Raw genomic sequence first — 12,060 nt, 5'->3', positions numbered from 1 at the left:
CCGTTTCTGGGAAAGCCAAATAGCATTGCCTTTTAACAGTATAAATCCGTGTTTTTTAAACTTGTCAACTTTAAGTCGTGTAAAGTCCACACATATTAAAGTTGCCACGTCTGAAAAACGCTGGTATAAATTATTCAAACCAAGATGCAGCATTCACAGCTATGGATGGACTCGTACTAGGGACTATAGTGTCCTAAAATCTGGTTAGATAATTTGTGGCTCAGGGCATTGTATGAAATCAGCCAGTGAAATCAGTGGATGTTTCAATTACTGTGTATGAACCCAAGCAGCTGTATTAATCAGGAAAGGGTAAATCAACGTGGTGCCCTTCGATGCCTTGGACTTCAACTCTCATAGTCCTTTAGCCGCGCGGGTTGAGAAATTACAAGAGCTCGTTCAGACACACAGAATGTCTCTCGGGAAAGCTGCTCTAACTTTTTATCTCTAGGGTCTCCGCCCAGGAACGCACGCGCATTGCCTTCTTCAGCCGCTAGTCTCGCGGTTTGAATGGGGTGCCGGTGAGTTCTTCCTTTAAATGTTTGCATTTTCTGGGGTGGTTTCGTGGAAGGTACCATATCTCGTTGGGAGGCGACAGAGGGGAGTTGGTTTCCCAATTGCACCCCTCAAGGTGGATTTGGGGAGGCTGCTGGTCATTTTAAATGCTCCCCTGCTGAAATCGAAACAAAACCTGGCTGTGTTGCATGTAAGTTGAGAGGAAGAATTTGCTAGTTAAGGGAGCAAATGAAGCCGACTACTCCTTTGCAGACACATAGAATAGGCTATGGGCATCTTCAGAAGTTCTTCCGGACAGTAGGTATATTCATGTTTTGTTTTGTTTTTTAGCTTCATGGATTGGATTAATCCTGTCCTTTAGACCAGTGTTTCTCAACTTGCTTCCTGGCTGGGGAACTCTGGGAATTGAAGTCCACACAATTTAAAGTTGCCGAGGTTGAGAAACACTGCTTTAGATTATGGGTTTTAAAGTCAGGAGAGTCGTTTTGAATTTTTTTTTTTTTTTTATCTCTCCTGCAAGGACATAAGTTTTGGGAAATCACTTCTACAGTTTCAGCTTAGGTATTTAATATTAAAATATTTATATATTAAAAATAATCAATATGAGTGAAAAAAGGAATAAAGCAAGGTTTTAAAAGTGCATATTCTTTATATATACACATATACATACAGTTAATACCAGCAGCATTTGATTTTTTTTATCTTCAATGGAAGGTCATTCTGTCTCATTTTCAACTATTAGAATTGCCCATTTTTAAAATTAGAAATGTAAACTCAATCTTTGACTTGTAGAAGATGTTTTCCAAAATTTATTCCACTTCCTAAGTTTAATACTTTTCCTTGTTCATTTTGTCTCTGCCTTCCAGAAATCTGAAAGAGGAATGTCATGCTATCTTGGTGCAGAAAATGTTCCAGATAGAGGGTCTGTATATGTTCGGGAGAATGGTCAGCTCTTTACTATAAATCAAGATTCAGGAAGAGGAATCAACTGTACTCCAAATTCAAGGCCTTCAAGATTGTTCTCCAAAGAATTCTCTGTTGAACTTTGTGTCAATAAGGAAAATGACAATGGAAGGACAGATCACTTTATCTTTACTTACACAAAGGAGGGGAGTCTTCGTTATTCTGCTAAATCTCTCTTCAGCCTAGTCCTGAGTTATATTGCAGACAATATTAATCATGTTGATTCATTGAATGGCTTTCCAGAACAGATAGCAGAAAAACTTTTCTATGCTGCAGATGCTAGGCAGAAATTCACAGAATCAGAAACAGGGCTCTGTGCTTTGCAGACATTCGCTAATGCTTATGGATGCTTAGTGCTTCAGACACTGTGCTTGAGAAATGGGTAAGCACATACAATTTGTTAATCATCATATGTTTGAATGCTAAGAGAACTTACAAGCAAAAACTTTTTTTTTATTCTGCCTTTATTATTTTTATAAATAACTCAAAGCAGCAAACATACCTAATGCTCCTTCCTCCTCCTATTTTCCCCACAACAACCCTGTGAGGTGAGTTGGGCTGAGAGAAAATGAAAGGCCCAAAGTCACCCAGCCGGCTTTCATGCCTAAGGTGGGATTTGAATTCATAGTCTCCTGCTTTCTAGCCTGGTGCCTTAACCACTAGACCAAACTGGCTCTTGTATATTAATTTTCAAGAAAGTGTAAAATTGAAATGCTCTGTGTGAAGTTAAACAAGCCAATGCAAATAGGATAGGTTGAACAGCTTATTTTTATTGTTTGAGCTGTTACATAACTCTTGAAACTGAAGTATTATCACTTCATTTGCAGTTGAAGGACATTAATTAAATCTGAGATTTAGTTTTACTGTTTTGATATTTATAATCATTTTGGTTTATCAGTATAGGTTTTTTATTTTGCTATTGTGGCAGTTTTGTAAGAGAAATTTGTAATAATTTTAATCTATGGTAACCTTCTTCAACTTAATACCCCACAAATGTGCTAGACTTTATGCTTATTGAGAATCATGGGAGATGAGGTACTCCTTCTTTCCTAGCATTTTTCCCGCAGGTGCAGGCTCTGCTTTTTTTTTTTTCTTCAGATCAACCAAATGTTGATCTATTGGCTGCAACAGGAGTTGACCGACTGGCTTGTTGCCCAAGCCTGACGTCAGGGGTGCTGAGAAAGTGACTGGCTCAAAGTCACCCAGCTGGTTTTCATGCCTAAGGTGGGACTAGAACTCACAGTCTCCTGCTTTCTAGCCTGGGGCCTTCACCACTAGGCCAAATTGGCTTTCCAGTTGAAGTGTTCCCCTCCCACCTAAATACCCTGTTGGGGAAGCATGTTCTATAGTATTAGATTTTAAAAGTACATTAATACCCCTTGCAACCTTCTTAAGCACAGTTACCTAAAGATAAACTCTATTGAAATTTAAAGAAAATGAATTAAGGCTTACTCCTTGCACCTTTGCACATAGCTGTATTTTGATCCCAGCTGTATCTGCATCAGATCTGGCTTTTGTTGAGATGCTTTCTAAATTTTAAATGAAATAAATTGTAGTTTTATTGTAGTTGTGCTTTAGACAATGAGCATTTTCTTTGCTTTAGCAGAACATGCACAAGTAGGGGGTTAGGCCAGATTACCTCTGAGATCCTTTCTGCTTGTACTGTATGATCTTACTAGGACATTTCTGTATGCCTTCTTTTCACTACTGTATTGATGTGGAACAGAGCATAATTAGAAGTAGCTTAGACCTGGGCATTAACAAGATCTGTGGTTGCTTTTTCAAAATACATGAGAACCAAAGTACTTCCAAAACAAGTCTGTTCTCTTTTAATATGTTGTTTGTTTGTAAAGTTGATTAGTAGCATTAAATTATCAGCAATAGAAGCCAATGCTCTAAGTTGTAGGAGCTTACATTTTGTTTTTATTCTTTACAGTTCTCTAATTATCTCTGAAAAACTTGAAGAAATTAAATCTTTCCAAGGTCTGACGTGTTTGGATTTGTCCTCTTGTAAACTTGGGGATGACCATGAGCTGCTAGAGCATATCACCAATGAAACAATGTCTAGGTAATAATTTAATGACTGTCTCTTTGCTTTGCTTTGTTTATTGCTCAAAGGACTGTGGCAACTGAAATCAGTCCCTGTTTTAAGTACAAGAAGCCTGAGATACATTTATCTGTTACATATCTTACAGATGGAATAAATGATTACAGATTACATTGTTGTTGCAAAATTCTTATTCTAATGTGTTGTATGTGCTGGCTGAAAGTACGTGCTACGTGCCACTATTTATTTATTTGTTTGTTAGATTTATATTCCAGCTTCCATTCAGGAACTCAAAGTGGCATACGTAGCCCTCCTTCCTCCCCATTTTCTCCCAAAGCAACAACCCTGTGAAGTAGGTTGGGCAAAGAGAGAGCCACTGGCCCAAACTGAGCTTCTGAGGCTTGGGGTAGAGTTGACTCTGTGACATCCCAAACCTTAACCATCATATCATCCTGGCTCTCTATATATGGGTAGCTATAAATAAATGCTTTCTTCCTTCACAAGGATGTGCTTCATGGCAGAAAAATGGTAGAAGGAAGTACTTAATTTTTTATGTTTTTTTTTTCTTAACCCATTCCTGTACGTGTAGAATTGAAATATATATCCCATATCCCATTCATCTCTTAGCCCAGTTTAATCTTAGATTGTAAGAATATATAGAATGGGTTCACATATCATGCTGAGCTATAATGAAGCCTGTCTGATTTATGATTTGGGGTGTTGTATGCATTCAGCAGACTGCAAGTTACAGTATTCCAAATATCAAATTAACCAGACCATGATTTTGTTCAGTATCTAAATCCAGCCTATAGATCAAACAAGCACTTTGCGTGGCTGCTTTGATTGCTGCTTCTGTAGACATGTTCACCAGCTTCTTCACTGGTGGTCAGGATGGAAGTGTTTTCTGGGCATGCACATATGTGTGTACAGCATGTGGACTGAGAACAGCTTTTGAAGCAGTTATGAGTCTTAAAGGATGTGACTGCTTAAACGTTTCAAAGAAAGAAAGGTACTTCTTTCATGCTAATACATGTTGTGGAACATCTCTTTTGAATGCTTTTTACAGCCCTGTTTAAATAAATCATAAATCCAAATTAATAGTGTCATAACCGTTCATTTAATTCTAGGATCTTTGATGTTTGTTCAGATTTGCACTTCAAGACATATACAACAAATTGGGTTAGATTTGTAAATTAATTAGGTTTATTAATTATGTACACCTTTGAGGCAAGTAAACTTTAAGGTGCTAAAACATGTTTTCTGGATGTAAATTTTCTTTCTGAGTATTATTAATTATTAATACAGAATTATTAAATCTGACTACATAAAGTCTTCAGGCTGCTCTTAAAATGGGAGAGAAAATCTGAAACACGTAATAATTGATATTTTTCAGGAAATACTCTCTTAACAATTAAACAGTATTCCAGATATTTTTGTAAAAACTGCTATTTTTACATTTTACTTCAGTCTAACTCATCTTCTCCTGAAAGATAACTGCTTATCGGATATTGGGCTTCGCAAAATGACAGCACGAGTTCGAGTGATGAAAAGAGGCCTTGAAAATCTCTCAGTATTAGATTTGTCTTGTAAGTATAAATTAAGATTAGAGAGCAGGTATGTGCTTGCTAACCTAACATTAATCAATATCTTAAAAAAGTAAAATTTTTCAAATGTGACAACCAGAAATGGATATAGTATTTCCAATAAGTATGTACCATAGATTTGTGTAAGGGCATTATAATATAGGCAGTTTTATTTCCAGTCCTTTTCCTAATGAACATTAGAATGGATTTTCTCTTTCTTTATAGGCTGCCACCCTAAGATTTTTTTCTTGGCTAGATATAGACAGCACAGATTTTTCCATACCTCTGGTTTCCTCTACAGGCATACCTGGTGACATTCTCAACTCCAAAAAGTTGGAGAGGCAGGTTTTACTTTTGCAGAATCTGTTTTTCCTTCACCAAAGCTTGTTCATCAATCTAATAATTAGATTTATATTCTGTGCTTCCTAGTTATTTTTTGTTTCATTACCATTTCTCCCAATTTACCTGGACAACATTAAGGTAACTAGCCCATAATTTCCCCTGGTTCCTTTTTAAAATTGGCTACCTTCCAGTCCTCTTTAACTGAGCCTTGTTACAGGGACAAGTTACTTATTTTTGCTATGAGGTCAGCAATTTCATGTTTCATGTTTGAGGTGGATGGCGTCAGGACGTGGTGATTTGTTACTCAATAGACTATTCAAATGCTTTGAAGTGTTTTTTTCATTATCTTAGTTTGCTTTAGTTGTTCCAGTTCTCTCTCAGATAAAGCTTGAGATAGTGTTGCTTGGAAACAGTTGCTTTCAGAATAGGAATCGCTGATGGTTTTCAATATTTATATTAACTGTTGAGGGACATCATCAGGTAATCTGAAGTTGGATGTTGTCTGTATGCTGCTGACTTAAAAATTGATTTCCTTGTAACATTTTCAAGTAATTGGCATAGCTCATTTGAATGCAAGTAATGGATTGATTGAGGGCTAACCTGGTGTTGGGCCATAATAAAATACCTATCTGTGGATGAGAGGTAATAAATTGAAACTGAATGTAGACAAGACAGATTTCCCTGTACTGAATAAAGTGACACTCTTCCAAAAGAAGCAGAAGCACGGTGTAGGGTATTTCTGGATCTACATTTTTCTCAGACCCCTTTTCTGTGCATTCTCCTAGCCATTAACTTTAAAATACTGGTAACCTCCAAGCTTGACAAATGTAACACACCCTACATGGGAATGCCTTTGTATCTAGTTCATAAATTTCAGCATGGCATATGGGTTGGTCAGAGAGATTCCATTATACATACGTTAAAAACATTATATTGGCTGCCAATTTGTTGCCAGGCAAAATGCAAAGGACTGGTAATCAACTTTATAGCCTCATATGGTTGTGTCCAACCTATGTGAGAGTATATCTCTCTCTATTTGATCCTCTCAGTTAAGGAGGTTTGCTTACAGTTTCCCCAGAGTTGTCTTGTAATGACTTTTCCAAAGCTGTCCCACTTCTTTAAAATGCACTCACTGCCAAATTCATGCTCTGTTGTTTCTGTCTGTTTTAAGAAAAATGAAGACACAATTTAAATAGAGTTTTAAGTGTAGATTTTTCTTATCTTTAGTTTTAATTTTGGCTTTATGTTCTGTTGTAAACTGCTGAGAGACTTCAGTGTTCAAGTTTAATAAATAAAAGATTTGTTATTAATTTAATTAAATTAAATTTAATTTATTAAACTTGTATACCCCCCCAACTCTCATAAGCAGAAGCAACATTGAAGCTCCTAGTTTGAATATGGTAAACCTGTTTGCTCAAACTGGCACAAAATCCTGGTTTGTTGGAGTTCTATGAAATAGAAAACTTTGATCAAAATCTTCTGATGGAAAATATCTAATCTTCATTCATACAGTGGGAAGGAAAAAGTACAAATGTCTGTCCTGAAACTTGATATTTCTTTGTTTTTTATTGGGCTTACATCCCACTCCAATTCAGTGGGACTCTGAGTGGTTTATATTCCTTTCTTACAATAAGAATATTAAAACAATAAGACTGTATAACAAAATAATGATTTCAATAGCAAAAACAGTAATTACATAAAGATTAAAGCTACCCAAGAACAATAACATCCAGATCCTCTTCAAAGGCTTTCTAAAAAAAAAGCTAGGTTTTATGGCTTTCCTAAAATATAACAAAATGAAGGCTAGTCTGACAACAGGGGAGTCAGACTGCAAAGAAGAGGGGCTGCAGTCAAAAAGATGCCATTCCATGAGCCTTGAACATGACAGTGCCTAAAAGAAGGGATCTAGAGGGCACCCGCCCTACTCAATCTTGTTGTTCCTCATAGTTGCATGACAATCCATGGTTTGTTATTATGTCTGAATGCAAAGTTTAACAATGAGTTTCCAGACTCATTAACAGTTTTTTTTATATATGGTAGTATGCAACTGTATGTTAATATAACCATACCAAGTTGTTAAGTATAGCCCCTTTTAGCAAGGAAATGAAGCTTTCTGAATCCCTTTCAATTAAGTAACACTAATAGCTTAATTGATTCACTGCTTAGCATTTCTACTAAGTGTCAAGTTAAGAAACATGTAAGTAACTTTGGCTTATTTTATCTCTTCTATGCCCGTTTGGTGTACATTACAGCTTTAAATTTAATGCAGTATTATTTTTATATAGATAATCCAGGAATCACAAATAAAGGAGTTAGGTATCTGCGTCCTTTCAAGAAGTTGAACTATTTGGATCTCTCTGGGACTGGCCTCAGGGTAAAAAGAAATATTTACTTTGTTTAACATCATGACTTAGGCACATGTATGCACACACACACACACATTCTTATATATAAAAAAATCAACATTTCTGTCTTTTCATAAGACTTGTCATTGACTTTGCTCTTTTATAGAATGGCTGAATTCACATAGCAGTCTTAAGCCATGATTTGTTTTAAACATTGCCAGGAAACATGCTAATAGGATCTGGCAGAGTGGGTATGCTTTGAGTCCCTTCTGTAAAACAGTGTCATCTGTTGGGGCTTTCTCCGTCATGGCATGTGCCCTCTGAAATGGTATTCCTTTGAAGATCCATGTGGCTCCCACCCTATTATATTCCTTAAGCTGGTGAAAACCTGGCTATTGTTCCAGGCCTTGGGACAGAGTAGTGTGTGAGCCCCTGTAAGATTTTGCTTGCTATGATTTTGCTTTGTTTTATTGAGTCTTTCTAGATACATATCATTTGTTTTTCTTCTCTTCTTCTGTCTTTTTTTAATTATATAAAGCACCCAGAATCATCTGGAGCCAGATGTTTTTTGAATCAGTATAAATAAATAAATAAATAAAATCTGTGTGGTCAGCTTATTGCACTAAGCTATAAAGCATTGTTTACAAACAAAGCTGGATTTAAACAATTTGCTAAGTCAAACCATAGACATCACTTTATAGTATGAACACAGCCAATCTATTTTGATTTCTCTTTTTTGCTAGGACACAAAAGAAGTCATTGATCAGATCCAGACACTAATAGGCCTAGTCCGTTCAGCTATTCCTTTGAAAGTATTTGATCATAGCAACTGCAAAACGGAGGGATGGGCGGAGCAGGTACTTCCTAAATTACTGTATCAATATCCATTTCTTAATATAGCATATCTATTATAGTAAGATGAGTTTGTAAGGATTTTCTGAATGTTTTAAAATTTCAGGCACCAATGGAATAATGAATAAAGACATGTATTTTTTTTTAACATTTAAATATTTTGTTGGTAAAGTATAACAACTAGCAGATGTGATGAAGCACAACCAAAAATTAATAAAATCAGAAAAAGAATATACAAAATAGTAATTGAATGAGTGACATTTGAAGAAATTAAAGCAGTGTCCATAAACCATTAATATAAAACTTGCTCAGTCCTTTGACATATTATTAAATCTAGCCATATAAACCATCTATTGCTCCATCTTCTCTGTTTTAATACAATATATTATTTCAGTACAATGATATTTATATAATAGATTCTTAACATTCTGTTATTTACATGCCTTAAAGTAATGAATATAGATAAATGGATATTCTATCAATATTAATTACAGTTTTGGATAATAATGTTACGAGCATTATGATTATTTAACAACAAATGTATTCTTAAATGAAATAGTACTTTTGGTTTAAGGCTGTAAAAGGATTGTTGTTGTTGTTGTTCAGTCATTAAGTCGTGTCCGACTCTTCGTGATCCCTTGAACCATATTGCGCCAGGCCTGTCCTTCACCGTCTGCGGTGATCTTGGAGCCCAAATAAATGAAGTCTGTTACTGCTTCCATTTCTGCCCCTTCTATTTGCCAGGAATTGATGAGTCCAGATGCCATGATCTTAGTTTTTTTAATGTTGAGTTTCAAGCCAGATTTCGCACTCTCCTCTTTCACCCTCATCAAGAGGCTCTTTAGTTCTTCACTTTCTGCCGTTAGAGTGGTATCATCTGCATATCTGAGGTTATTGATGTTTCTCCCTGCAGTCTTAATTCCGGCTTGTGATTCTTCCAGCCTGGCATTTCTCATGATGTACTCTGCATATAGGTTAAATAAGCAGGGTGACAGTATACAGCCTTGTCGTACTCCTTTCCCTATTTTGAACCAATCGGTTGTTCCATGACCGGTTCTAACTGTTGCTTCTTGGCCCGCATACAGATTTCTCAGGAGGCAGGTAAGGTGGTCTGGTACCCCCATCTCTTTAAGAATTTGCCAGTTTGTTGTGATCCACACAATCGAATGCTTTTGCATAGTCAATGAAGCAGAAGTAGATGTTTTTATGGAACTCTCATGCTTTCTCCATGATCCAGCGAATGTTGGCCATTTGATCTCTAGTTCCTCTGCCTCTTCGAAAACCAGCTTGTACATCCGGTAGTTCACGGTTCACATACTGCTGGAGCCTAGCTTGTAGGATTTTGAGCATAACCTTGCTAGCATGTGAAATGAGCGCAATTGTGCGATAGCTTCAGCATTCTTTGGCATTGCCCTTCTTTGGAATTGGAACGTAAACTGACCTTTTCCAATCCCGTGGCCACTGTTGCGTTTTCCAAACTTGCTGGCTTATTGAGTGCAGCACTTTAACAGCATCATCTTTTAGTATTTTAAATAACTCAGCTGGAATACTGTCATCTCCACTAGCTTTGTTGTTAGTAATGCTTCCTAAGGCCCACTTGACTTCGCTCTCTAGCTACTACAGAAATCATTACTAATATTTTTAATGCAAATTCTTGCAATTTAGTCACCTGTATTACTTAGCTTTTGACATTAATAACACTTCATTCTCAGTATCATACCTTACACAGAATTAAATAATGCTAAATTCTGCATCTGAGTTGATTGTCACACAAAATAACAATGTAGAAATCTGTTTTTCTTATTCGCTTTATCAATATACTTGCTAACTATTGAAATTAATTTTTTCAGGTTATCTTGCAGTGGAAACATGCAGTCCTAGAAGTAGTTAACCCAAAAGAAAACATAAAATCTAGACTAGCAGCTCAACATTTCTGTAAGTAATTGAATAAAGACAGTTGTTTCTAAGCCAAAACTACTTTAAAAATCAAGGTATATTTTTGCTCACTGAAGCTGTGAGCCAAAGAGGCTGTTCAAGCACAGCTGGTAACGGTTAACTTGAAATGGATTTTTTAACTCCTCCTCTCTCCTTACAGAACAAGGTTCCTCCTTTCCTCAGGCTTAGTTTAAAATAACTAGAAGAATTAAAGCAGTAATTCTTTGAAGATTTGGAAGCCTTCAAAATGTTTTATCTATTATGTTAATGTTCTCTTGATGCTACTGACCAAAACATAACATAAAAATGCAGCTGAGGCCACTTCATAAGAGGGTTGTTTTTTGTTGTTGTTTTTTGTTTGTAGATGGAAAAAGACCCAGAGCACAAGGATCTTCAGAATCAGGAGAGAAGAAAAGAGAAAATTATGAGAACTTGCAATTCTACAAGGAAAGAACAGAAATATCAGATATTGGTTTACTAGAAAGGGACATGGAAATGATTGAAGAATTACGAAAGAGAAAGAGAACTGCAGTTGAGCATGAAGAACAAAGCCTTAAATCAGAGCACTTTAGCTTTTCACAGGCAGAATGGGACTTGCTAAATTCTTACTGAACAAAGTAAACATTTTAAACTAATTGGCTGAAGTTCAGCTTTATCTCCCTGGAAAGAAACTTAGAAAATAAATGGTGCATTCTATTTCTGCAGTTAATGGAGTGGGAAGAAATCATCTTCTAAGTACTGTAAGAGAATGTGAAAAATTTGCTATACTTCTCAGTCATACAGTAAATATTTCAGAGGAGAATACACCACTTTAAGATGTTTAGGTAAAGAAGGTTTCACTGAGAAACTATGCTGGAAATATCAACTATGATCCATTTTTGCCTGTGGTGCTGATTTTTGTTGAGCTTCTTAATTCATGCAAGTCATTCTTGTGTGATGTAATCTTTTTGTATGCTGTATCTGAAGAAACAGGGTGAGACGTGACCATAAGGAATGAAATATAACACAATAAACATAAGGGCTGAAAAGTGTTATTGTTGAACTCTTTATGTAAATTGTGATGTTCAAAAATATATATTTGTACTTTTTGAAAAAAGAATACAATGGTGCTTGTGCAGTTTCCTTTAATAGGCTCACCAATTAAGTTTGACCTTTGTGCGTTATAAACAAACTGAGGATTTACCAATATAAATATTTGGCTACTTGGAATTCGTTTAAGCATATAATACACTCCATGCATAGAAAATTATACTTGCTCTCCTTTGAAATACCTTGTTCAGGAAAACAAGATATGAATTTACTAATGGATGGATTATAACTGCTAATATGAAACAGATTATTAAAGTAGTTGCTTTTGGTAAGGGTCTTCAATATTTAAGGATGGTGGGGGGTTTGCTAAACTCAACTCAGCAGCTTTTTCTCTGTATATAGCTGTGTGATTTCCCCCCCCCTTTCTCTAGTTGCTAGTAATCCCTCCTGG

General features: G+C 36.1%; 1 protein-coding gene across 2 annotated transcripts; it reads left to right on the top strand.

Moving 5' to 3' along the window:
- The first annotated feature begins 438 nt into the window (after window positions 1-438).
- LRRC42 (leucine rich repeat containing 42) lies at window positions 439-11,807 on the top strand. 2 transcript variants are annotated; one of them, XR_015798450.1, is made up of 8 exons: window positions 439-518; window positions 1,380-1,858; window positions 3,413-3,544; window positions 4,991-5,109; window positions 7,734-7,822; window positions 8,537-8,650; window positions 9,731-10,580; window positions 10,945-11,008. XR_015798450.1 is itself a non-coding variant. In XM_007432710.3 (8 exons), the coding sequence occupies exons 2-8, from the start codon at window positions 1,395-1,397 to the stop codon at window positions 11,190-11,192; spliced, it is 1,251 nt and encodes a 416-aa protein (XP_007432772.1). In that variant the 5' UTR covers window positions 439-518; window positions 1,380-1,394; the 3' UTR covers window positions 11,193-11,807. The 2 variants fall into 2 exon arrangements, 1 of the variants encoding a protein (XP_007432772.1); XM_007432710.3 differs by having other exon boundaries at window positions 10,496-10,580; window positions 10,945-11,807.
- Window positions 11,808-12,060: the final 253 nt, after the last annotated feature.

This window comes from Python bivittatus, unplaced genomic scaffold (assembly GCF_059951505.1).
Source record: "Python bivittatus isolate LINGU-HERP-01145 unplaced genomic scaffold, Pbiv_v1 ctg000700_np1212, whole genome shotgun sequence".
NCBI classification, from domain to species: Eukaryota; Metazoa; Chordata; class Lepidosauria; order Squamata; family Pythonidae; genus Python; species Python bivittatus.
The sequence above is the reverse complement of the archived record's forward strand: the minus strand, read 5'-3'. Positions and strand labels throughout refer to the sequence as shown.

Excerpts from the sequence above, each read along its gene's own strand:
- LRRC42 (XM_007432710.3), top strand. The coding sequence starts at position 1,395 with ATGTCATGCTATCTTGGTGCAGAAAATGTTCCAGATAGAGGGTCTGTA. Across the intron at positions 1,859-3,412 it reads ACACTGTGCTTGAGAAATGG|TTCTCTAATTATCTCTGAAA; the intron begins GTAAGCACATAC and ends TATTCTTTACAG. Across the intron at positions 10,581-10,944 it reads ACTAGCAGCTCAACATTTCT|ATGGAAAAAGACCCAGAGCA; the intron begins GTAAGTAATTGA and ends TTTTGTTTGTAG.